Genomic DNA, 26,296 nt, shown 5'->3' with positions numbered 1-26,296 from the left:
TATGGAAACACTACGTAAGGTGTAACTGGACTGAATGTCCTTGGACGCAGACGGGCCACACGCGTGTTCTGCTCTTCTTGTTTACGACTTTCCGCAGAAGCATTGATGATGCTGGACCGCCTGCGTAAACCGTCAGCGAGTCGCAGCGTGTGGCCCGACCGCCCGGCAGGACCCGAGTCCAACAGCAACAGCCACCGGGCCCAGACAGAAACATCCGCGCCACCCGCCTGGCAGCAGCAGCTCGGCCTCCGCTCAGTCGCCAGACCGTCCGTCAGGGCCCAGAGGAGGAGTTTCACAGACGGAGGAACCAGAGAGTTAAACGCTGATTACAACACAATGATGCTCTGAAGGAAGACGTGGAGGCTATTTGTCCGTTCACCTGAGGCGTGAACGGGGACAATCTAGTTATTGAAAAGGTCAAAGCTGATGAGGACTCCTCCGTCTGTGCAGTTTGACATTCTTTGACTCTAACTAGAAATAATTCAAGAATCCGGCAGAACTGTTGGCCGCTCACGAGGCCGCCGCCGCTGCTGATCGGAGGCGCCCGGCGGAGACGCGGGACGTTCCAGCGTCGAGTAAACGGCCGGGCGGTAATTTATACTCGCAGCGAATCCGGCTGAGCCAAAAACAACGTATTACTATGGCAACAATTCAAACTGGCCTAAATAAAACGGTGGGTGGAACCGGACTGTTCAGCACCAAATGCTGGAGAATTAAACCAAAACATGTTTGCGTGTCAACCTTCTGCCTGCTGCCGATTACACACCAGGGGCCTGTAGGACATGTGTCGACTCAAACGCAGAGCTCAGACAAGAGCAGGATTATTATTTTTCATCTCGCACATGTCCAGATGTTCTTTCATTCCTATCCAGACTTACGCTCGCTTTTTTATAGCGTCTGAGGGAGCCGTGAAAGTCGCTGGAGCAAAATGAAAGCCATCGGCGTGTTCCACGGACCCGGTCGTCCGCATCTCTAATCCACCCGAATCCCAACACATCTCAAACCAGATGTGTGGAACGAGGTCACCCCCCACCGCTCCAAGGGACTGTGTGATATTTCAGGAAGCAGGAAGGAGTCTGTTTTCCACTGTGACCTCCCAGGTAGGGTCTGTGTAGAGGTCAAAAGGTCACCACCCACTGTCAGTGAAGACCGGACTCCCCGTCACAGAAAGAAGAGTGTGACGTGGGCAGAAGTGCTCAGCGTGTGAGGAAACGACTTAACTATGAGCACGGACCTCCACATTCCGACAAAGAGCCCTCTCACGTGTGACGTCCACCGACGGGATCTCACACTTCCTCCGACGCTCCGGCCGAGTCCTCGGACATTCCTGCTCGCTTGTTGTCATGGTGCCAGCAGAACAGCCCCGCTATATAAGGTCCTCCCCTCCTGGGTCCCGGCGCACGGCGCACGGCGCTCCCACCTCGGCTCCTCTCATCCGCACTGAGCACAACTTTCCCGACTGCAGAGAGTTCCCATTCTATCTGGAGGATGTCCCCTTTATTCACCTTTGTCTTGGCATCACAGGTAGGACACAAGTTATTTTATTGGGCCTTTATCTTAATTTGAATGCTTACCACCTTCCAGCCACGGTAGTTATTTTAAATTAGTTTGTTTTAGTTCAGCTCATCAGACTGAAATCCAGCGTATGTGATGCCAGTAAAACAGCCCGGTCTCTGCAGGTGTTCGCGTTGGCGTGGTCCCAGGTGTGTCCCCGGAGGTGCCAGTGCCCCAAGGAGCCGCCCATGTGCCCCCCCGGGGTGCCCCTGATCCTGGACGACTGCGTGTGCTGCCTGGTGTGCGCGCGGCAGGAAGGGCAGCTCTGCTCCGACCTGAACCCCTGCGACGCGCGGCGCGGTCTGCAGTGCGACTACTCCGTGGACGCGCACGGGAGGACGGGCGTCTGCGCCGGTGAGTGGGGCCGCGATCCCGCACGCGCTGCGGGGCCGGACGTCCCTGAGCGCTCCGACGTCTCTGTGTTCCAGCTCGGCGCGGCGGCGCGTGCGTCCTGGACGGCTCCGTGTACCGCAGCGGCCAGACCTTCTTCCCCAGCTGCAAGTACCAGTGCGCGTGCCGCGACGGGCAGGTGGCGTGCGTGCCGCGCTGCCACGTGGACGTGATGCTGCCCGGGCCCGACTGCCCCGCGCCCCGCAGGGTCCAGGCGCCCGGCGAGTGCTGCGAGAGGTGGGTGTGCGAGGCGCCGGCGGAGGCCAGCGCCCTGGGAGGCGTCGCCATGGCCGGTGAGTGGAGCGCGCATTCCACGCGGGGCTGCCGCGTGACGCTGGTGACGCGTCGGTGCGAGACGCGCAGTTTAAAGGTTATGTACATGGTGCGTGACCTCCGTGGAGGAAGGCGGCTGGAATGAGGGAGGGAGGGGGGAAGCGGAGGAAGGGCTGAGGAGACGAGGACACAGAGGAAGGAGACGAGGACAGTTGCCTCTGGTTAACCCCCGCTGTGTGTGTGTGTGTGTGTGTGTGTGTGTGTGTGTGTGTGTGTGTGTGTGTGTGTGTGTGTGTGTGTGCGTGTGTGTGTGTGTGCGCGTGTGTGTGTGTGTGTGTGCGTGCGTGCGTGCGTGCGTGCGTGTGCGTGCGTGCGTGCGTGCGCGTGCGTGTGTGTGTGCGCGCACGCGTTTGTGTGTGCGTGCGTGCGTGTGCGTGCGTGTGTGTCTGTGTGTGTGTGCGCGTGCAGCCTACCGGCAGGAGGAGACGGTGCGGTTCGGCGGCTGGGACCCGAGCCTGAACTGCATCGAGCAGACCACCGAGTGGGGAGCGTGCTCCCAGACCTGCGGCGTGGGGGTCTCCACGCGGGTCACCAACAAGAACCGCCAGTGCGAGCTGGTCAAGCAGAGTCGCCTGTGCGTGATCAGACCCTGTGACGAGCGGCGGGACCGCACTCAGCCGGCGCCGCTGGCACCGAAGGTGAGAAGCGGGTTAAATCTGTGCACGCAGGCGGACGGGGAGGAAACGCGTGGGTCTTTGTGTTCCCGCAGAGAGGCGGCAGGTGCCAGCGCACGCTGCGGAGCGAGGCGGCCGTGCACCTCTCCTACAGGAACTGCAGCAGCGCGCAGGCCTACCGGCCGCGCTACTGCGGCGCCTGCGTGGACGGCCGCTGCTGCACCCCCCACCGCACCAAGACCGCCCTGGTGGACTTCCAGTGCGCCGACGGCAGAAGCAGCCGCAGGCCGGTGATGGTGATCGTCAGCTGCGTGTGCCACAGCCACTGCCCGCGGGACGGCGGCGCGTGGGAGCCGCCCGAGCCGGGCCACGGCAGCGTGAGGTTGTAGGTCAGAGGTCAGAGGTCAGACGCAGGCCGGAGCGGGTGAGGGTCTCTTATCAGGCCTAAAATCCTGCTTCAAGGGTCACATAGAGAGAGCGGAGTGAGCTGGAGAGTGATTTTATCATGAAACATCCTGTGGACAAAATGGTGCCATGTTCCCTGTTGCTAAGTAAAGCACTTAATCCTTGTGACGCAGCCGTTTCCTTGGAGTCAGAGGGAAGATGCATTTGAATCAGTCTGATCATACAAATGCATGAAGTATCATTTGGTGAGAGGTTTGACAGCGTAGCCAGCGGCTTGAATTATAACCCTTCATTTTAAAACAGAGTCCGTCATGGTCTCATTACAATAATGAACAGGAGCAGCAGGGACTCGAGGGACCGTAGGAGCTGTTACGTCTCTGCAGTGAGAATGTTCCAACTATGAGACACATTTTTGAAATAGCTCCACCGTGTGCTTTGACCTGGTCCGTGATCAAGGGCTTAACCTACTGTATGAAACGAGTGAGTGGGGGCTCAGTGTTAATTCCAACGTCTGCATGAACCCCTCATATGTATCATGTTGATTATCAAGCTGATTTCAAAGGTTTGGTTTACGGTTTAGGAAGAATAAGTCCTGCTTTTCCTTGAAGGCAGTGACCAACTTTTCTGTGGACAAAGGTTTTGTAAATACTTGCTGTAAAGATTCTTTGACTGAGTGTGTATTTAATACACAGCATTAACATACAACAACGTCAGCATGAACTGAACTGTATATATTGCTTTGTTGTTTTTCTACTACAGTATTTGTACTTAACCATACGTCCCATTGCTTTCCCTGTACTTGTCTGAGCTACGCTGTTTTTTGGTATTAAAGTCAAATTCCTTTTCTAAAATACTTCTTTTCATTGTGTTGGAAGTGTAGATGGAGAATCAGGTCATTTCTTTCACTGATTTAAAAAGGTTGCCTGAATGATGCTGTATGAACGAGGGAAGTACATTTACCATCAGGTATTGAGAGGAAGTAGTAGAATTACTTTACCTACAGTACTTTATGAATTTCTGGTTGAGGTTTGACACTTGATGACATCATCTACAGGTCCTTTGTTATATATTTCTTCTATTATCACCAACTTGGTTCTCTGATTCTTCATCTCTTGAGAAAAATCACATCTGGGTCGTTCTTTCCACACAGGAGCCATGCGTTTATGTTTAGACCTTCCCTTGCTACAGTATAAGTCTAAAAAGCATGGCCATACTATAATAGTCATTACCCTGGAATAGAATAAATAACTCCTATTTTTAATATAGTTACACTTTTTGCTATAAACAGCTCACAGAGGTCTGACAGAAACAGACATCTAAACTCTCTCTACGTAGGAATAAATGAGCACATTCGACACATCTCGCATACAGATGTGTTCCCGCTTGTCCCAGATGTTCAAGTTATTACATGGGACACAGGAGGAGAAGCTGAACTCCGCTGAGTGGGCTTTGACCTCTCCTCCTGAACCTTCCTGGGAGGTCACAGTGGAAAATGCTGCTTTTCGCTGTAGGATTGCTCACAATTCCTAAAATAGTTTATTGTTGGAAAGTTTAGCTCATGAGTGGTTGACACATGTGGTTAACGCTACGCTAGGCTACTGCTGGGTCCAGGTGTGTGGCAAAGTCATGTATTTGTGGATCTAAGACTTGGAGCTTGTGCTTGCGTTGCACTGAGCGTAAATGCGTTGAGCCAAATAAGCAAAACATCCAAAGCTCAAAAGCAGAACTCAATGAAGGGTTCAAATGTAATGACACACTGGGTCCAATGAATTCTGTTTAATCTTCATAAAAACTAAATGAGAACAGAAAAAAGATTGTTTGTAAAACATGAGCAGATAGCTCCCTCTAGTGGCTGATTTGCATAAAAACCCCGACACCAACAATAGATTCCCCACATCTCACAGTAGTTGAGGCCTCTAACCGGCATTTTAAGCCTCATTTTAATTCGATTACTTTAAGGCATTTTGTTTAAGATCTTGAGTATACAACAAATGAAAAGAATGTAAAGTACAGTTATATTTAGCTCATTCATACTGTGTGTACATACAGTACCAGGAGGTGAGAAGCTTTAAGGCCGTAAAAATGAGATGCAAAATATAACGAATAAAAAAACACAGACCACAAACAAACAGGAGTTTGTGTTGCGTGGACGTGACAGACACGCTTTCATGGTCTGAACCGTCCCCAGCAGCCGCTGTGTGTCGATTCTCGTAGTCGTGGGAATGAAGCACAAATAATATCTCTTGACGAACCTGGAGCCTTGCAACGAGTATATCATAATATTGGTTTGTGAGTCGTGGAAGAACGCCTGTTCGCTCTCATAATCTAAAATCACCCACACGCCGTCCGGTGTCTTCACCAGGAACAGCTGCACAGGCTCGCTGGGCGGCGCCTGGCCGGGGTCTTGGTGCCAGATGCAGTAGGGCCCGTTGTGGTGGATTTGGGTTATGATGTTGTGTCCAGACACACACTCTGACACCACTGTTAGACGCCAGTCAGCGCCAGCTAACAGGAAGGGCCTGTTCCCCGCTGGCAGCCTGGTGCTGTGCTCCTGAGCCCCTCCAGTGGGACGCCACCACACGTGAGGCTGCTGATTGGACTCGGCACCGTTGGCTGTGCTGTCATCGCTCCTCCTGGGCTGCTGCCCTGCTTGGCTCCTCTGACCCTTTTTTCTACATTTCTTACTTTTCCCGGCCACTTTTTTCTTCCCAGCGTGACCCTTCTTGTTTACAAAAGCCTTCTCCAAGGCCACAGTATCGTGAGCGCTGTGATCTGTGCACAGGACACAGATGCAGGTCATGTCGTCCCTGCAGAAGAGCTCCAGCATCCGGTTGTGCTTGGTGCAGATCCTGTCCTCCAGGTTCTGCACGGGATCCGTCAGCGTGTGTCTCCTCAGGGCGTCGACTGTTCGATGAGGCTCCAGGTGGATCTCACAGTAGGAGGCCAAACACACCAAGCAGGTTTTAGCGGCTCTGAACTTGCTGCCGAGGCAGCAGTCGCACGGCACCTGCCCCGGCCGCGCCGGCACCTGATCCGGCTGGGCCGGCGCCGGCCCGGCATCGCGGGGCCTCTCTCGACATTGGTTCTTGAAGTCGTCCACGACGTCCCTGAAGGCGGTGTTGATGCGGAGCCGCAGCTCGGCGGGGAAGCGCTCCTTGCAGAGCGGACACTGCCGCTGCTGATTCCCGTCCCAGTGCCGCCTGATACAAGCGTGGCAGAAGGAGTGTCCGCACGGGATGGACACGGGCTCGGACAGAACGTCCAGGCAGATGGAGCAGCAGAAGTGATCCTCGGACAGAAAACTGCTGCCTGAAGCCATGGTGCACCTGCAGTAGAGAGGCCTGAAGGTAAGCGGTGAGTTAGAGGTTTACACAACTCTCCTCCAACAGCCAAAGGTTATTAAAAATGTAGTTCATCACCTTCTTGACAGATGCTCAGTTCAGTTCTGCTCCGGTCTGGTCTGGTTCTGGTCATGCATCCACAAACCAAACAGTGTTTGTACACAAAACTATTTAGAGTTTCATTTCTCTCAAAATGATGCAACGCTGCTCCTCCTCCTTTTAATGCTCCTCCTCTGTCATTCCTGTTTATATCTACCTGCCCACATTCTTTGCACTGTGCGATTAGCCATAATAAAGCAGCCGGTCGTTGCCCTGTGTGCTTTTGACCCAGGCTCTGGGTAAACTGGACCCAGTTCCGTTTGCCCAGACTCTTACTGGGCTTCTTACATTGGACTCTTGCCCTACAGTACAAACAGAATTTTATTTCCTGACCTTTCCTCAGCCTTTGCTTCACCACCTCACAGGTGAACTAATACTGTGACCTTTGTGATAGCAGACACACTTCACAGCACATTAACTCCTGCTTGGGGTCTGGAACCTTATATTCCATCAGAAAAACCCTCTCCCAAACTTTCTACTGACTTCGTGGAGAGCAACAGGTTGGCAGTCCCTCAACCTGTTTATGTTTCATCAATATTTATCAGACTACTCATTTCTGTATTTACAGACCATGCAAAACCGTTCACACACCTACCTGTAATGAAATCAATGTGCTGGTTAAAAGAGAGGAAGATTAATGAGGAACCTTTACATACCTCCACCTTTACTGAGACTGAATGCTCTCTTTATCTGTCTTGAAGGTCATTATCACAACAAAGAACTTACCTTTCATCTGAGGACTCATTTCCATATAAAAGTTAAAAAACACTAAGTCCTTCACCTCATTAAACTAAAATATTCCTCTTAGTTCTGTTGCAGTGCCTTTCTCTAAATAAACAAGCTAATTTGAGAGTAGTAATGATCCAGTTTACCTGGTGGGATGGGAGGAAGCCTGGCAGAATTTAGTACTGTTCCTGTGATTCCACTAATTGATTTACTATGATGCATACAGTGATTTAAATAATATATATTCGTGCTCTTGGTTCCCATAATGTTCCAGTTTGGGAATGTGAGTTAATAACGTAACTGTTTTTTAAATTTTACTGTTAATAATAAACTAATAATAATGAATCAACATGCTATTCATTGAGCAGGGAAGGGAAATTAAAGGGAGTTCATGGAAATCATTTACTACAATTGAACGTATCCATCATTTACAAAAGGAAATCTTTCTGGTGGCGTGGAGTCGGGCAGGCGCTTCCGCCACTAAAAGTCACCAGCAGGTGGCGCAGCTGCGTTTCTTTTTCCCAGCGTCGCAGAAGACTTCTCTCTGCGGCTGATTATGCCGCGCATTGTAAAAGCTGTTGGAGGAAGTGTCCTTTCATCCAAAAACGCTGAAATGCCTCGCCACTTGACGTCTCGCGTGTCCTAATGCCATCCTGCCCCTGTCGTCTGCCGGCCTCCCTGTCAGTCACCTGCCCGGCGCCCGAACCCGGGTCAGCCCCGCGAGGCACCATCCGCCGGACTCCCCGCGGCGCAGGTTATTATAGCGGCTGCTCCCCGCGTTCATTTATTTAAACCCTGACAGGCCCGCGAGGCTGACGGGGAGGCACGGTGCCCTTTGGTCAAATAACAATAATAATAGAAATCGAGCGCAGGGCCAGTGGACAGAACGCTCCCTCCTTCCATTCCGTTCCCTTGAAACCTTCAGAACCGACGCCGGCGCATTCCTGCTGGCGCGTGACCGCGATCACTTCTGCGACGTGAACGCGGTACAATGAACGGCGAGACTGCCTGGAACGTGAGGATATTTCAGGTCAGGCTTCACATTAGTGGGTTTAATTAGGATACGTCTTAAAGCTTCACAACGTCCATTTTCAAATGTAACACAAAATTGCATTTTATTCAAAGCCCAGACTTTAACTGTCAGGTGTGAAAAAATATATATATATAAATATTTATCGTCATAAAATGAATGAATTGATATTTTTGTGTATTTTAACAACCATCTTAGTGCGCGTGTCCTATTTTCCTCTGCGCCACTTGCCGTATATCAAATACGGTAGCAAAGTGATGAACGCGTTTTGGATCCAGAGATGGGATCGGTTGACAGCGAGGGGAGCAAACTCCACCCAGCAGTGAGGTTCTCGGGCGGGCGGAGCGGCGCGGCGCGGCGCGCGCCCAGAGGACGCGGGCTGCTTGGTCGGAACGCTTCGACACGTCCCGCAGACAACTTCTCCGGAGCAAAGTCCAGCCCGCGCGCGAGGCAGGCCAGGTGGAAGTTGACGCGCGAGCGCGTGCCGGGAAAGAAAATCACATGTCACCTTAGGGGAACGCTCCAAAGATGGCGGTGGTGTTAGCGACCGGAGTTTCGGGTGCCCCCGGAGTGGGGAAAAGTGGGTTCGTGGAGGTTCTGGTGCGAGAGTGTTGGCACAAAGTTTTGATCAACTTGAACGAGGAAGCGCTGACGTTGAGCTGCGGGGACGGCGGCGTCGGCGACGACGCGGGCGACGATGTCAACTCCAACGGCGTCACCAACGGCTCGTACCTGGACAACAACAACGCCAACTCCAACAACGGCCCCCGGAGCGCGCGCGCCGCGTGCGCGGACGTCCCGGAGCGAGTGCCCGAGACCATCGCCAACAGAAAGCGGTGCGTCAAGGTGGCGAAGCAGGAGATCGGCGGGCTGGGGATCAGCATCAAGGGGGGGAAGGAGAACAAGATGCCCATCCTCATCAGTAAGATATTCAAGGGGCTCGCGGCGGACCAGACCCAGGCTCTGTACGTGGGGGACGCCATCCTGTCCGTGAACGGCGTGAACCTGCGGGACGCGACGCACGACGAGGCGGTGCAGGCGCTGAAGCGAGCCGGGCGAGAGGTGACTCTGGAAGGTAGGCTGAGCCCACGGCGCACGAGCCCGGACTCCTTCGCGAGTTATCCGCCGGGGGGGGGGGGGGGGGTGATGGGGGCTCCACGTGGCCGAGGCTGCGCACGTCTGCGCCACTGACCCTTAGTTACGCAGAAGTGCACAAAGTTTTCGATCGTACCTGAGTGCAGCTGATTGCAGTCGCGCGGCTTCGCAGGTATAAATCACTCGCTGATTAGACTGGAAGAATGAAGAGCAGCGTGGTTCTGAGCGTTTAAGCCTCCGCCGCTCAATGTGATTTATTTTTCCATTAGAAAACGAAGGTGCCGCGTAATCATTTCTGCACCAGCCTGTCCAGTTGATATTTTATGAAGTTTCCGGTGATTGCTTGCAAAGTAACAGCTGCCACACAGTCGCCGCCTCCAGAAGGCAAATTGGAAGAGACTTTTTTCTGATGATCTGCATTTATCTAACTTTATTCTTGATTTATTCTGGTTGTAATGCCGTTTGCAGTGCAGTTTTGCCAGCATAACTCAAGTTGAGAAGATTCTGAGCTACAGAATACAAATTTCCAGCAAAACAATTATTATACAGCCAGAGGTGCCACGGGAGAAGCTTTTCTGAACCAAGAATCTGGTTCTATATTTTCTCAAGCTTTCTGGTTAGGAAGTTAAAACATTGGCAAAATTATTCAGATTGCTCTCTAACCATCACACACACACACACACACACACACACACACACACACACACACACACACACACACACACACACACACACACACACACAGGAAAAGGTTGTGTGACTTTCTTTTTTTTTTAATTCTTGTTCCTCTGAGGATTCATGGACCCAAGGCAGCAAGAACAAAGTGTCTCCTACTTCATTCTTCTTCTCTCTCTCTCTCTCTCTCTCTCTCTCTCTCTCTCTCTCTCTCTCACTCTCTCTCACTCGCACATGCAAACATGGTGATGATCCATCCCAGGGGGACACGGGGGCAATGCTGCAAAGGGAAACGCGGGTCCCAGCTGAAGCAGATAAGAAATGTGGAGAGAGGGACTAGAGCAGGCAGGGGGAGAGAGAGAGAGGGGGGGGGGGGTAATGCCGAAAAGTGCTGAGAGGGAGAGAGATCCGGTAGAACCGAAGTGAAGCAGGGGCAGAGCTAACGAGGGAGGATGAGTGATAGGACCGAGGCAGAACTTTACTACAGCGGCACTCTTGCTGGGAGAATTTGCATTTAGAGGACAACACGCACTGTAGAGGATGAGTAGAAAGTGACAAAGTGCATTTTCGAAGGGTTTAATGACACCGAGGGCGTGAAAGGGGCACAACACACAAGCAAGCATGTGCACTTTCATTTAATATACGGAGGTTCAGTGCTACGCAGAACCTAAACCATGTAAGAGAGAGAGAGAGAGGTGCTGTTTTACTGAAACGCTGACGAACCGCCTCAGAAGCTCATTTTGGGAGATACTGTAGATGAGCTCTTGAGCTAAAACCAGCAAAGGTCTCCTACTGACATAGACGGGGTCCGAGCCCCGTGTCCTGAAGCGTCTGCTCTGCTCAGTGACTCGAGTGCATCCTTTGGGGACGATGCAGCAAAGTCGCTGCTCATATTTGTACAAAATATTCCACTTTGCTTTTATCAGAACGTGTCACACCTTTTTTTTTTCATTTCCACTTTAGCATTTTCTTTTTCCATTTCCTTCAATCCATTTTCCGCTGAGAAGTGCGTGTGTCAAAATGTCGCCGGTGAAAGAGACCTAATGGCGAGGTCGCCTGTGTGGCGCGGGTGCAGGCGAAGCACGCGGGTCATTGAGCCTCCACTCTACACACAGCTACTCCCATCACTTGTACCAGGAGAGACTGCTCCATTTTAGCATCCATTCGTCTGGTTCCTGCCTGAAGATAATAAAGAATAAAGATAAGCCGGGAGAAGGTTGTTTCCACATTTGGATGAGTTTTATTTAAGTCTTATTCAATCCAGTAGATCTACTTTGGGGAAGAAATAGTTTTTAAATTGAAGCTGTCTTTAAAGTGATAAAGGTGCAGTAGGTTTATTAGCATGTGTTTCAGAATCCTGTGTTCTGTGTATTGAAGTGGGGTTTGTTCAGAACGGATGCGTGCGATGAGTAAACAGTCGCGGTTCAAGGGGCAGTAGCTGCAGCGTAGAGGAAGTCCTTCGCCTACTACAGTGTTTGTAAGCAGACGACCAGGAAGCGGAAGCCCCGTCCCCCGAGTGCAGACGTCTGCCCGACGACATCAGGCAGGAAGCGGGTCCGGGTCCTGTCGGTTCCCCCGTCACCGCTTCACATCTGTCTGTGCGTTCATTCATGTGCATCCGCGAGCCCACCTGTGTGTGTCATCAAGTGGAGTCAGCAGCGTAGTCTAGACTGTGTGTGTGTGTGTGTGTGTGCGCGTGTGTGTGCGCGTGTGTGTGTGCGTGTGTGTGTGTGTGTGCGTGTGTGTGTGCGCGTGTGTGTCAAACAGCTGACTGTGTATGTCATCAGACATCATCAGAGCAGCCGTCGTGCCCTCGGCTGCTGTTCGTAGCGTCTGACTCAGAGCGGATCACGGCTGCGATAACAACAGCGCCGCAGTTGTGAAGATAATAGTGTGAATCATTCTTTCCTTGAGGTTTACACAACCACAACAAGCGCGGCGGCCGCGAGCTGCAGCTGCTCCGCCTCTCTCGTCAGCGCCTCCTTCCTCCCCTCGCAGCTCTCGCTCGGTTTCCACCTCGTGTCAGTAGAAAGTCGCTTTGTCCAAAGTGGAATTAAACCAAATGAGCCGTTGTATCTGTTTCACAACGTGCCTTTAGAACAATGTGTTCGCACTTTCTGTGGTTGTGGCTTTGAGTGACTGTGGGGGTTTCTGTCGCTGTTTGCGGGAATAATTGAACCTGCGACATGAGCTCGCTGCTGTCACATGTTCATGGTTTTAACAGGTTAATGAAAACACACGGGACAGAAAGAACGTTGCATTTTCAGGTAGTTGATGATTTTTATTATTTAACTGAATATGTTCCTAAATGAGCCAGAGCCTTCTGTCCTTGGACAGCTGATGTTTGTTATCTACATTTATTTACATGGCGGCCGTGAACATGTTTTCACCTGGCAGGTGTTTTGGTTCTTAGGCTCATTCGACGCCTCCTCTCGGCTCGTGGAACGTCGTGGGTTTGCAGAGCGTTCGCTGCACACGAGGTTCAGAGTTCGGCACCGACGAGCCTTTCTGCCCACGTGCGTCTCGGGTCCTTTTGTGTAGTTGCAGTTCTCCAGTGAAAGCACCTCCACCTTGGCTGCTCGTCATTGTTCAGTTAAGGATGCGTTCGACCCAAACAGAGGGTGGATTTGTCCTTGTGCTGCTCCAGGATCCAGATGCCGGCGCCGGAATGAAAACTTTCATTTTGCATTCAGAGCAGCTTTTTCCCTGTTTAGCTCCTTGCCTCGGTCTGTTCCCTGTCCAACTTTTACCTTGTGCTTTCCAACCAAGCTTTCACTCTCTCTCTCTCTCTCTCTCTCTCTCTCTCTCTCTCTCTCTCTCTCTCTCTCTCTCTCTCTCTCTCTCGCGTAGACCTACACTTCCCCACACACACAAATCCCCATATGGAGCATATGGTACAAAGTCCAGTAACTTCAAACCCCATTAAATATGGCCCATTAAGTAAAGCAGATGAGACAGAGACGGTAATTACGCTGTGTGTGTGTGTGTGTGTGTGTGTGTGTGTGTGTGTGTGTGTGTGTGTGTGTGTGTGTGTGTGTGTGTGTGTGTGTGTGTGTGTGTGTGTGTGTGTGTGTGTGTGTGTGTGCGCGCACGAAGGGGGTTCCGCGCTGCACAACACATGCTGAGGAATGTGACCGAACAAGACCTTGTGTGTGTGTGTGTGTGTGTGTGTGTGTGTGGTCCGCTGTCAGCGCTCCTGAAGAAACAAATTGGCTCATTTGTAAAAGGTGTAAGTGAACAGGGCTGAGTAGGGTTTAAAAGTAATTGAATGGCTTTTAAATGTCACCGCGGGAAGTGAAGAGGGTTTTTCATGGGGGGCTTTAAACATCTGGTCTGCGGCGACGTGCTGCCTCCTTCATCGACGTGATGACTGCAGCAACGTCAGGATGAGCGCGTAAAGAAAAGATTGAGTCACAGTCGCTCTTTGTCCCACACAGGAGCCAGAAAATGGAAAATAAAATGAGGGGGACGGGGGGAGGCGGGGGGGAGGGGACCCTCTCATCTGGATCCTTTTGCTTTAACTTATGTAACCGGCCTGCTTTTAGACGGAGGCCTCATCCTTTCCTAGTCGGTACTGTGCTATTGAGGCCGTAATGGAACAGCAGCACGGCCCATGGGAACGGACACACATTTACGCACTTCCAGTGTAATGATCGTGGACGTGGGCTCCACCCCGTTTATTTTCCCCTCTGCTGGAAACACTCACCGCTCTATTTGTGCGCGCGGCGACGCTGGTTGCTGGGTTTACGTTCGCCTGTGTTTTCTGTGTGAAAGGTAGCGAGAAACAAGCGATCCACTGAAAGACGCTTAACTCGGTGGCTCGAGTTGAATAAATGCTCTGTGGATTCATTCACTGATGCTTAAGGAAAGCTGAGTCTTTGGGTCTTAAATCTTGTCAGATGTTTGTATTTTCCAGTTTATAGATTAATTTCTGTCCTGGTCTTTATAGTTTTAAGTGAAGCACTGCCGAGGGCATTAGTGGGGAGCTATGTTTTAATTATTAGCTCCTGTTGATCGCCCCACTGCTACACGGACCAATAAAAAACAGCAGTCCATCTATTGATTAGTCCATCGGTGGAATCAGTGCAAAGGACTCGCCAGGGTGCATTTTAGGTACAGTGTTGATGGTGCAGCTGCTTCTCCTCACTGTCTGCTGTGACCAAGTAAAGTCACCCACACTTGGCTCGTTATGGTGCCCGTTGAGCGAGCAGATCTCTCAGAATGACAAACATCCCACCTCTCCTGGAAGCGCCTCGCGCTTTAATAGCCGCTGCTGTAAGTGACTGCTGCAGATTATTCAAAACCTCCCAGGTGTCAAACGCTTCCTCCATGTGAGGTTTGATTGACAAAGCAGGGGCCCTGGAGAGCAGCAGGCCCGACAGGCTTTCCTGAGAGGACCAGAGTTTTTGGTGCGAGTCTACTTATGCAAGCTACAATTGAATAAGAACAAACATGCTTGTACCAGTTTGTGTATTTCATTGCATCTTCTCTGGCATCGGTTGTGGAGCACAAACGGCCCTGTGCAGATATACTGTAACACACATGCAGCTTAGTGATGACAGCTATAGGCTGACACTGGCCCAGGTACACACACACACACACACACACACACACACACACAGGCAGTCCCGTTGTGCCTTGAAGCACAGGAGAGCCGGCAGAGAGCACGTGTATATTTGTACCCAGCATCTCTGATAAAAACCTCCGCTGGATTTTCCCTTTTAAATCTAAATCCTGTATGTTCCTTTGTGTCGCTGGAGTCTTCTACATCCACGCCGCAGCCAAACAAAAGCCAGACGAGGTTGTCATCATCCGACTGCAGCGCGTTTAATCGTTTCAGCCCGGTGGATTCTGGTGCCGGGCCGTCGGCCCGTTCTCAGCCCTTTAATCAGATCCGACTGCTCGGGTCTCGGCGGGTCCTCGGAGGACACCCTCCCACCGGGCCCCCTCCTCTGTTACGTGTCAGCCTGTCATCTCACCTCCACAGGTTGGCGGTAATGCTTGTTACACAGTTTCGCAGGGCTTCTCCCAAGAATAGTTCATATGCTGGATTATAAATGCCACCGCCGGTATGCCAATTACATGCAGCTCGTACAGTGGGACGTGCCAATTAAACATCCAGGGCATCCACCGAGCAGCGAGAACATTCAGGACGCAGCGCGTGTGCTCGCCTCGCACTTTCATCTCCGCCTGTCTATTTCCGTCTCTGACTGAAACGCGTGTCCTGTCTGTCTCCTTTCTTCTCCAACCTAAAACCACATGGAATTTAAAGCAGTTATCAGGCCTCCGGCGACTCAGAGTTTGACTATCGAATGTGGAGCTTCGGGCAGTGGGGGTTTGAGGAGTTTCTCAGGTAGCCAGCAGCTTCAGCGATGGCAACCGTTCCACAGTGGGTGGTGGTGGTTGGGGGGGGTCTTCATGCGTCGACATTTGCAGCCTATACTGTGTGAGTGCTTCTGATTTAAACGTTGTCTTCTCTGCGCCTTCTCCTCAGTGAAGTACATGCGTGAGGCCACGCCGTACGTCAAGAAGGGCTCCCCCGTGTCCGAGATCGGCTGGGAGACCCCCCCTCCCGAGTCCCCTCGCCTCGGCAGCCCCGCCTTCGCCCCCTCGCCGTGCACCTCGCCTGACCCTCCCAGCTCCCCCGTCCAGGCCTCCCTGTCTCCGCTGGGCGACAGGAGGTGCATCCCGCTTAAAATGTGCTACGTGACCCGAGCCATGACCACCCCGGACCCCGAAAACAGGTACCTGTACGCCGCCAACCTAACGAGTGTTATATATGTATGTAGTAACGGCTGCTGGATATGTACCAGAGGAAAATAATAATAATAATAATAATAATATAACATTGAAGTTCTTTTCTTGCTCTGGTGGTTGATGTGGAAAAAGCTGCAGCCTAAACGACATCACTTTGCTTCACAGCTGTCACTGGAACCAACTCCAAATCTAAACCAAAGCAACAGAACGGTTCCTTCAAGTAACTAAATGTTAACTAGTTTTCTACTGTTTACTTGCCAGCAGACATTTAAATTGGTATTAATTCATTCTCAGCCTGTGAAGGGTTTTTTGTTAATTAGTTGGTAAACTAACAACGGTCCAGTCACATAACATGAGGGCAGGAAACACATTCATTCTTCCAGCGTTGTTCAAAGTCTGTCTGCTTTTTACTTCTTTTCAGTGAATTCCACTAAACTTGAAAGCTGAAATATTAATATTACTCCTCGTATAGATCTTACATGGCCTGATGTAAAATGTATAATTGAAATGAAGAACACAGAGCAGATGGTTGTCTGTTCACTCGTTACTGTATGACAAAATGCATTTCTACTGAAAACAGTCGCATTGTTCCAAACAGATGGAGCTGCAGTTGTCAGCTGGCAGCTTTTACAGTCTTTGTAGACGTGTCCATCAGCCACTGTCTGCACTTGCCTTTGACAGTATCAAACCCGTGGGGCTCCCGAGGTTTGGGCTGCGGGCTCGGGATCAGCTCCCACGCTGACCCGGATCTGAGGCCGGGCTCGCGCTCGCGCTCGCGCCTGGTTGCGCAGCTTCACGCGGCGCCTGAAGCTGTGATCAGACACGAGGACAGACACGTAAACGAGGAGAACGGAGGCTCTGACAAACACTGGGCCCAGAACAGTTTCTAGTGAAAGTTCACTTAACAGACAAAAACCCATAACCTGTTTAGTGAAACTTTAATCTGCACTTTCACAAACCTAGGTTGAAATATTAAAGGCACAGTGGGGTTAAACATTCACTTAGTCGGCCAGTACTCGAGCCAGTTAAGGAGGAGGTTGGGTCAATGTCCCATCTGCCAAGGTGAGTTTATGCTTCCCGCTGATAACGCGCTTTTGCTGCAGGGCAAATTTGCAGACATGTAAAAAAACAAACCTTCGCCCACACCAACTTACTGGCACGTTCCCCGTTGACTCACCAGTAATAGTTAGCGATCTGTTATCTCTAAACCAGGTGCATGCTTTGCAGGAATGTATTGAAACGATTTTCCAGTAGTTCAACATTCAAGGCAATGAATGTGGATGCAAATGGTTTATACAGTATGTTGAAGTTTGAAGCAGCCATGTCTGTGTCTGATGTGCAGCATCGTGGTACAAGAATCCATCACCTCACACAGTAGTCTGCCTGAAAGGCCGTGGAGCCGCAGCAGCTTTTTCATTTAGGCTAAATGTCACACATCCACGGCAGCGCAGCGTCCGGTGACTGATCACTAAGCCCGTGTCAAACGCCGTCACGGCCCAACAGGTGGCGGGATATTAGTGGAGCCAAAGTTAGAAAGCGTTCAATCAGATTAAAATCCAGCGTCATCGGCGACAGAAGCCCAAATCCAGCTGCGGAGAAGCGCCTGTGGAATGTAAAACACGCGGACGCCGCGGACAAAGGCGGCGCTGCCCACTCGGCCCGCGCCGACGCGAACGCAGCCCCGCAGTGGAAATGCGCTTTTCATTTGGGTGTCACAACTGAAATGGCTTAAGAGGCTTTATGTTAAGAGCCGAGGAAATCCTGTCTTTTAATTCCGGGGACTCGGTGCGTCCCTCTGAGGGGATTCGCCTCATTTCAACAGCTGTTGTTTGAAGCGCGTTTTAGCCCAGAGGACGGAAGGAGGAGAGGGAAGACGGCGACGAGCAGCGGCTAGACTTCATCTTTACTTCTGAACATGTTTACCTCTATATGACACCCTGGATACGAGATGGAGGAGGAAGATGGGGGTGGAAGACAGATGAGCCACACTAAGACAGGTTTAGATCTAATCTGTTCTCTGAAGCAACTGTGTGACCTGGTGGTTCACACTCAAATCAAATCGCTCCACTGTGCAATAAGGCAGCAGACACCCAGAGGGTTGTCATTAGATCAGCTTTTGTTCTTCTCACCTGTGTTCAAACAGGCGCTGCTTCACAGGCCGACGGGGACAATGAGGGTGTTTCAGACAGAGTCTCTAACGATGGTTCGATCCATGAACAGTGAAACGTGCGTCACTCTACTTACACCTGGCGTTGACATGGAATCTGGGTCTGGAGGTAAAACCAGTCCAGACAGTACAGTAGAAACAACAAAACATACAGTACAGTACATGGTGAAAGTGAAATGTATGAGCTTTTAACTCAAGTCAGCTGTGTTCTATTTACACAGTTCATTTCACGTATGCAGTGTTTTCTATTAAGGAATAAATCTCCCTCCTTAAACAGGGAAACTCGGGTTGGAATAGTTCACTCTGTGTCAAGTTCTTACTGGGTGAGAAATGTACAAGAAATAAATAATAGAGCAAAGGCCTCGCTTGTTTCCTCACCTTCAATATTTCATAATCAGATTTTTAGAGGAAGAAGCTGGAACTGACAGAATTTGCCGCTGACTAGCGATGTTTTGAGGATTTATTGACTTTTATGCATGATATATTTATAGCGCGAGTGTGATTTCCACAAGACTTGAGGCGAACCTTGTCCTGAAACACTTGTCACCACACGGGCTTTGACTGAGGCTTGTGGTGTAAGTGCTGTTTGCTGTGGTGCAACACTTAATCCATATTGAGTCATAATCTGGGTTTATGCAGACATGGAGTGGGCCAGAACAAACAATGTTGCTGAATAATTTAGAAATCAGTTCTCTGACACATCAGAGCTTTCTTCTGGGCTTGTGTTTTCCTGTTTTAAACGTCCTGTCTAGAACATGGCAGATGAGGTCAGGCCTGGATCCTGGTGGTCAAGTCTCAGCTAAAGCTGAGCCGAGAGCACATCTGGCTCCGGCCTCTCCTCCCTCCTGCTGCTCTCGCACTTAATCAACTCGCCTTTTACTGTACACGCACCGCTTCTATTTTTAACCCACAGTAACACCTGGAGCCGAGCTCCACGGCCTCCCCTGCCTTCGGGGCTTCCATGGAAGAGCAGATTCATCACATTCACCGGGGCTTTTCCAGCCCCGCTCTGCATGTTTGAGGAGGGAAATCTGCAAAGAAAGCATGTTTGCAGAGCTCGGCCCGCCCTGCGTGTGCAGCAGTGTCTCTTTTCAACCGCTGGGAACAGCTGGTCAGCGGTGGACTCATAACACATCCTACATTTGGTCAGATTGGGGAAACGGATGGGTTAAGAACGTATTTCTGACTCGCAGGAAATTGCTCTTGGTGAGTTTCACTGACTACAGCATCTATAGCTTCAACGACAACAGCAGAGTCCATTTACAACACAAACGCCCACACATGATGCTGCGTCGTCCCTCCGCATCCTTCACTGGGCGGTTTTCGTCGTCCTACAGATGAGCTGCGTTTAAACTTTTCTTCAGCGCAACTTGTTCAGAGCGGCTTCGTCGGTCGCTTCACTCCGGGGAAAACGGAGACTTAACAGCCTTGATGTCACAAGATAAAGCAACACCTCGCTGCATTATGCGCCGTAAAGGCTGCGTCTTGTACCTCTTTAAAATTCACATCCGCGGCGTCTACAAAGAGCCAGCTAACGAGACTGAAAAGCATCCTCTCGAGGGAGGAAATATTAATATGAGCAGGCGGCGCGATATAAGCAGATAAGTTATGGAAATGGACTGGGAGGCACTGGAGCTCACCGGATGCATGAACAATGTCTGCTTTATGATCCACGTGGACTTGGATTTCAGAGCACTTCATTACATTGTCCTGAGCGAGGGCCCGTTCTCACAGTAATGAAAGTATCTGTAGGAGCTGCAACATGAATGGATCGCATTTGGTTTGCAAAGCTCCCAGATGAAACCGAGGCCGCGGCTAATACGATTTCGATACTGGATATGATTATGTCCTTTTTCCTCCAGGCTCGTGAATATGTGTCTGATGCTTGAAGCAGTTTCTCGTCTCTTCTCTCAGACAACTGGAGTTGCACTCCCCCGACGCCAGGCACACCGTGGTGCTGCGCTGCCCAGACCAACCATCTGCCCTCTCCTGGTTCTGTGCCATGCACTCAGTCACAGCCTCGCTGGCGCAGGTCTGTTAATAATGCTGTTAACTCTACAGTTGGGCCTCGTCGGTGGTTTGTTTTGCGACCGATGCATCCTCAACAAGCGACTGTGTCTCCACATCTCCACAGCGAGCGCTGGCGGAGGTCATCCAGAACTCAGCCAGGACGGAGGTTGCTGGCAGCAGAGAGATACGACACCTGGGCTGGCTGGCAGGGAAGGTGTGTGTGTGTGTGTGTGTGTGTGTGTGTGTGTGTGTGTGTGTGTGTGTGTGTGTGTGTGTGTGTGTGTGTGTGTGTGTGTGTGTGTGTGTGTGTGTGTGTCTGCAAGTGTGAAATGCCTCATAATACCCAGCTGTAGAACGCATAAGTGTGTGAGCGCTTGCCACTTGTCACATTTTTAATGCTGTAGCTTCTCTCCTCTGACCATTTTCTATACAGTACTGTATGTGTGAGTGTGTGCTCCTTTTCTGTCCTTGTGAGATGCAGAGATTTAAAAAATAATATTTCATGTATATTTTAATCTGTTCTCCTCTTTATGGGCCTGTTTAAAGGTGTTTGTGTTCAGTTGAAGGAAACAGTGTTCTAAAGTTTCCTTAACAAGCGTGTCTATATGGTTTAATTTCATTCATTTTTATTTTACTTTAGCTGTAGCAGATATACGGGAACCTAATATGCTCTTAAAATACTGTACAGTTTGTGGTGAAGTAAGCATAAAGTGATCTCATTTGCATAATGTAGATAATGTCCCATGTTCACATTATCATAGCAGTCATAAGGTTGCATGTATTTGCTCACAGATCACTATGCAAACTATGACAAACCCGTCTGCTGAGGAATTCACGTGGCGACTTATGTCGTATTCCGTATCCTCGGTTTTACATGTGCACATCTTTTTTCACACACAGATTATTACATCATCTCACACCTGTACACACAGATCCACACACGCACGCACACCCGCATACACACACACATGCACATCCACACACATACGCGCGCACACACGCGCGCATACACACACACACTCGCACATACACACACATGCACATACTGTACGCACACGCACATACACGTGCGTGTGCGCGCACACACACACACACACACATACGCACATGGTACCTGTCTAATTTTGTCCTCAGTATTTGATCCTTCAAATGCAGTGCAATACTGTTACTTAGCAACATATTCTCATTATGTTAAAAAGCTGACCCTTGACCCTCCAAATCCCACGGCGTGATTGGCTGAGGGACAACTTCAAAGAGCAGCTTAGGATTTCATGGCTGTGCTGCAGATAAGCTCTCATAATGAGTGTACTTATGGAGCTATGGAGCATTGTAAAATGAAGTGTGTGTGTGTGTGTGTGTGTGTGTGTGTGTGTGTGTGTGTGTGTGTGTGTGTGTGTGTGTGTGTGTGTGTGTGTCACAGGGAAAGTGAAAGATTTTTTTCTGAGGGGTGATGGGCAGGTGAGGAGGGGATTCCAGCAAAGGGCATGTGGACAAAGTGCATTTTAGTTTTAGCTAATTCCCAACAGGTCACTGAATTCACGAGGACTCATTACGTCTCACTCGCGTCTTTGTCTGGTGTATTGGCAAAGCTTTAGAAACACAAGCGCTCACAGTACGAGAGAGACAAATATTTTTTGTGTACTCAGTCATGGATCAGGTTGAAGACCGGCCCACACCCACTACTGAGTACACACAGCCTTTACTTATTGCAGTATATACAGTACTGTAAACATAATACTATATGTCCTCACGGATACTGTACGCCAACACTTATGGGTTCTGTTTTTTTAATGGGACCAAACGCAGTATGAGTGGGCTGGAGAATGCCTCATTGTTTCTGTCTGTGCTCCAGACAGAGAGCGAGAAGCAGTGCTGGAAGCCGACGCTGGTGGCGGTGACCGAGAAAGACCTGCTCCTCTACAACAGCCTCCCGCGGAGCAGGGAAGCCTGGCAGAGCCCTGCACACAGCTACCCGCTGCTGGCGACGCGGTGGGTCCACACTCACCTCCACCGACTCGAAGCAAGCCGACGCGCGCCTTCGTCGGTTGCTAACAAGGCGTGTCTGTGTGGTTCTGTCCAGTCTGGTCCACTCTGGCCCGGACCGAGGCTCCCCTCACTCGGGCACCGAGCTGTTCTTCGCCACCCGCACCGGCACGCGGCTCGGCATCGAGACCCACCTGTTCCGGGCCGAGACCACCAAAGACCTGTCCGTGTGGACCAGACACATAGTCAGTGGATGCCACGCCTCTGCCGAGATGATCAAAGAAGTCACTACGAGTGAGTGGAAAACCCGTAGAAAGACACACGCACACACACGCACACACACAGCTGTGCACAGAGGGAGTGATGCGCGCGGGTCGCTGTGCTGCATTCACGCCGCAGTAAAACACGTCCAGGGAGAGGGTAAGTGCCCGGGGTGTGACGAGCCTAAAATAGTGTCTGAATCCAAACTACAGACGCTCTGGACTTCACCGTCCCCCGAGACACACTGAGGGGTTTGTGACACAAGCTGACAGCAACATAAACCATGTGGACAAAGCTTCTGCTATTTATGGAAAGGAATGCTAATCTAGTGTGTGTGTGTGTGTGTGTGTTGTTTGGTCGTCCAGAGACTTCCAGCAGAACCACCAGCAGCCCCCCGCCCCCCCCCCCGCCTCGCTCCCTCTCTCTAAGCACAGAATGTCATGGGAACTGAACTTCTCTCCTGAGCCCTCCTCGTCTTCTCATCTGCGATCACGCCGCGCCGGGTTAGGTTTGACTTCAAACGCCGCTCGGTGTGAGTTGAGCAGCGAGCGAAGCACTTGATCGTTCTCGGCGTTCGCAGCAAATCTGCACCGACTGATCAAGGTTTAAACAGAACAGAAGCAGTTGTGGACTCAGTAGTAGTTAGTAGTTAACATAATATTATCATGTTTTCACCAAGACTGTGTTCACTTAATGTTTCTTGTTTATGCAGCCAACTCGTACAAAACAGCATTAATATTAATTTGGAGTCATGTTTCTGGCCACCTCCTAAACCTCAGAGAAGCAAGAACAAAACAGAGATTCTTCAGCTGCAAAAACAAAAGAACAAGATGAAACTGCAAATGCTCCACAGCTGCGTGGATGGTTTAACGCCATTTAAATCGTTGCAATGCTTTTTTAAATAATAACTTTGTAACTAAGTTGTGAGCCACATCAGGGATGTGCCGCTTCTCAGCTTTAATTTTCTGCTGTGGCACTAATGTAGACACAGGTCAGTGACACAGGTCGAACAAGGCGAGGAAGTTCCTTGTGAATCTTTATTGCCTGCTATTGAGTTTCTGTCTGGACCAGATCCCGTAAGGCCTGAAGCAGATTGATGTTAACACCAAGTCTTCTCTTTCTTCTATTAGAAGCAGCGCAGTAATTTACGCTCCCCCCCAGAAGGAGAATGATTTTTGCATACAAAGTGCATTCGGTCATTTCTCAGCATTTGCCACTTGAGGAGTCGGTGCAGTGACCTTGTCAGCTCATCATCTGTGCAACAGAGCGATAAATCACTGTGATGGTTGATTCACTGTCCGAGCTTGTCATAAAGGTGCGGTCTGGTCATAGATTCCCTCTCAATCACCGGCTGAGCAGCAGGCCGTTCCTGAACGCATCCTAAAGGGGAAAGTCATTTGTTCGCCTCTGGAATGAAGTTTCATTGGCACTTGGCCCGCTGTTGTTCCTGGTGTTTTAATTATGGCTTAGGTGAATCAATCTTTTCAAAGGTTCTATTAATACTTAAGCAATTAGCAGGCGCCGCGGATTCATATCATTATGGTTTAAGCCATTAAAAACGCTGTCCGTGTCATCGTCTGTTTGCTGCATTAGCACCAACCTCTTAGCGCCTGTGTAGCTTATTATAGTACGTTACACCTGGTGTTTAATGCGTTCGAACAGTGGTTTTTGTTTCGATTTTATCTTTATCAAAGCTTTGAAATGGGCAAACTTGAAAATTTAATGACTTGAAAAAAGCATTTTTTTCCTCTGGATGCAGACTGAAGCTGTTACGCTGCTGGGACAGTCAAAGTCATGAATGTGAGGGACTTACAGTACAGTACAGTACCTGCTCAGAGTTTCATTTCTAACTGTAAAATGAATGACTGCATCCCATAATAACCCAGCCTTAGCATAATCCATTTGTTGCCATGGCACTGTAAGAGTCTGAGTGTTCCCACAGTGTCTGTCTTTCCTCATTCACTCTCACTTTCTCTGTGTCCGTCCCCACTTGAGTCCTTCCTACTCACCGTCGGACAGAGAGAGGCCCTTTTGTTGCTGCCTGAAAAGCTCCTTTCTCTGCTCCGATATTCATGTGTGTTCTGGCTGGAAACCCTGCTTGACCCCCAGATCAAGGCTCTCAGATAAGAGTAGAGTTTCCTGAACAACAAAGGCCTCAGACTCTTTGTGCCATTTACAGCTGCTGTACAGTTAGAGACACCCTGTACTGCCACGTTAGTTCTACATAGGTAGATGGTGATGATCTACACATGAGGAGACGTGTTTCTCAGTATGATGATGATATTACACAGTAGATCCAACTGGTTTATGCCTCGGTTCTTATTCTCATCAAACTTCCTAAAGTTTGTTTTAGTGAGTTCCAGTGGATGCGGCACAAGGCACAATTACTGTGATGCACTGCGAGACAAACTTCTGTCTCGTGACCTCCTGTTTACCATCTACAAACTTACTGTATGTTCCAGATAGAAACCTGTTTTTCAGCAGGCGATCACAATGCGAGTTGTGACAATGAGGTACCTGTAAGCAGTCTATAACATCACGTATAATATCAGCAGATTAACGTTGAATGTGATGGGACAGCGGTGCGTCAGCGCTAGCCGGCAGGCTGACATGGAGAGGGGCCTGCTGGCCGTCAGATAACAGAGCGGGAGCCGCGACTTAGCCGTCAAGGCGCTGACAAACAAAACTAGGGGAGGGAGCGGAGTTCGCCGTTGCAGCGGGAGAGAGCGATGTGCAAAGTGGGAGAGCAGATAAAGACAATGCTCTGGGTTCTCAGGGCGCACGCTGCGAGGTGAGCGAGGAGGGCAATGCTGTGGGGCAGAGGACAGGAGGGCGTCTGAACAGAACCGGTCCTCTGATAAACAACCTTATTAATAATTAGGGAAAATATTCAATATATGTTTATACTCTTTGACTACACACCAAGTAGTTTTTTCTGTATTAGTAAAAAGGAAGTAAAACGCTGATTCGGCTCAAGAGGCTTTGGGCCTAAGCTTGATTTTTCTGTGCTTGCATTTTCTAAGCGCGGGATCATCTGCGTTATTAAGTTCAGATGGACGGGAAAACCGCATCAACATCAGTCAACCGAGTTTAAACGCTATCACGGAAAATTAAAACATTCTGTCCAGACATCCAAGCTGATAACATAAAGCATTCATCATTGTGAATGGCCCTGTCGCTGGGGTTGTAGCCGCCGTCTGGCACTAAAGTCATTACACAATGGAAAAGTTCGGCGGAGGCAAGGTTCTCCAAGGACGTGGCTGAAATAGCAGAATAACAGCCTCTTGTTGTAAATAGTTACAGCGCCTGCTCTCGTCCTCACTGTCTTTCAGGTTGTCTGTACCGGGGTCAGGAGTGTCGGCTGGTCATACACTATGAACAGGGCTTCTCTGTGCTGGCTGACCCCAGACCAGCTGACGGGGAGAGCGTGGAGGCAGCGGGAGCCCACACCCCCAGCAGGCCCAGAGTGCTTCTGTCCTACCCCTTCGAAAGGCTAAAGATGTCCTCGGACGACGGCGTTCGCATGCTCTTCCTCGACTTTGGAGGGCGGGAGGGCGAGATTGTGAGTGGAGTCTGCTTTTTGTTTTTCAGGCACCCATTTTATCCGCACGCGACCTGTAGCGAGGCTCAGACAGGAGGTCGGGGGTCCCCTGTGCCGCTGAGAGTAAATCACAGATAAACGGCCCGCATCCAGCTTCACCTCGGACAGATCGCTGCAGTACAAGATCCACGCAGAGACCATGTAATGGATGAGTTCTCTGTTCACATTTAAGATGTTCTCCCCTGCTTTTAGGAATGCATTCACGGCGCTTCCATGCAGTTGGATGAGCACCCGGCATCAAGCCCACCCACCCAC

General features: G+C 50.3%; 3 protein-coding genes across 5 annotated transcripts in view; 2 read left to right on the top strand and 1 right to left on the bottom strand.

The window, feature by feature from the left end:
- The first annotated feature begins 13 nt into the window (after positions 1–13).
- On the top strand, positions 14–4,141 carry LOC114842677 (CCN family member 3-like). The gene is made up of 5 exons (XM_029128414.3): positions 14–1,524; positions 1,680–1,908; positions 1,983–2,237; positions 2,686–2,915; positions 2,987–4,141. Exons 1-5 carry the CDS (start codon positions 1,489–1,491, stop codon positions 3,278–3,280), a joined length of 1,044 nt encoding a protein of 347 aa, XP_028984247.1. The 5' UTR covers positions 14–1,488; the 3' UTR covers positions 3,281–4,141.
- A 916-nt stretch (positions 4,142–5,057) lies between these two features.
- On the bottom strand, positions 5,058–9,895 carry LOC114842676 (uncharacterized). 3 transcript variants are annotated; one of them, XM_029128412.3, is made up of 2 exons: positions 9,724–9,895; positions 5,058–6,622 (listed from the first exon to the last, which is right to left on the bottom strand). In XM_029128412.3, the coding sequence occupies exon 2, from the start codon at positions 6,613–6,615 to the stop codon at positions 5,365–5,367; it is 1,251 nt and encodes a 416-aa protein (XP_028984245.1). In that variant the 5' UTR covers positions 6,616–6,622; positions 9,724–9,895; the 3' UTR covers positions 5,058–5,364. The 3 variants fall into 3 exon arrangements, with proteins under 3 accessions (XP_028984245.1, XP_028984244.1, XP_055358988.1); XM_029128411.3 differs by lacking the exon at positions 9,724–9,895 and adding an exon at positions 6,716–8,305 and having other exon boundaries at positions 5,058–6,637; XM_055503013.1 differs by lacking the exon at positions 9,724–9,895 and adding an exon at positions 6,716–8,305.
- Positions 8,464–26,296, top strand: part of sntb1 (syntrophin, basic 1) — a 25,840-nt gene continuing 8,007 nt past the window's right edge. Inside the window, exons 1-7 of the mRNA XM_029128409.3 lie at positions 8,464–9,567; positions 15,757–16,006; positions 20,101–20,218; positions 20,321–20,410; positions 22,049–22,185; positions 22,277–22,473; positions 25,773–26,002. Coding sequence (XP_028984242.1) covers positions 9,021–9,567; positions 15,757–16,006; positions 20,101–20,218; positions 20,321–20,410; positions 22,049–22,185; positions 22,277–22,473; positions 25,773–26,002 — 1,569 coding nt within the window. The 5' untranslated portion in view covers positions 8,464–9,020. The remainder of the gene's footprint in view (positions 9,568–15,756; positions 16,007–20,100; positions 20,219–20,320; positions 20,411–22,048; positions 22,186–22,276; positions 22,474–25,772; positions 26,003–26,296) is intronic.

This window comes from Betta splendens, chromosome 16 (assembly GCF_900634795.4).
Source record: "Betta splendens chromosome 16, fBetSpl5.4, whole genome shotgun sequence".
Classification (NCBI taxonomy): domain Eukaryota; kingdom Metazoa; phylum Chordata; class Actinopteri; order Anabantiformes; family Osphronemidae; genus Betta; species Betta splendens.
Note: the sequence above shows the minus strand (reverse complement) of the source record. Positions and strands in the feature narration are given on the sequence as shown.

What these genes read in the sequence shown, in the direction of transcription:
- LOC114842676 (XM_029128412.3), bottom strand. Translation starts at nt 6,615, where the DNA reads ATGGCTTCAGGCAGCAGTTTTCTGTCCGAGGATCACTTCTGCTGCTCC.
- LOC114842677 (XM_029128414.3), top strand. Translation starts at nt 1,489, where the DNA reads ATGTCCCCTTTATTCACCTTTGTCTTGGCATCACAG. An exon ending in CCTTTGTCTTGGCATCACAG is followed by an intron (nt 1,525 to 1,679) that starts GTAGGACACAAG and finishes CGGTCTCTGCAG; the next exon opens with GTGTTCGCGTTGGCGTGGTC. An exon ending in CGGCGCCGCTGGCACCGAAG is followed by an intron (nt 2,916 to 2,986) that starts GTGAGAAGCGGG and finishes GTGTTCCCGCAG; the next exon opens with AGAGGCGGCAGGTGCCAGCG.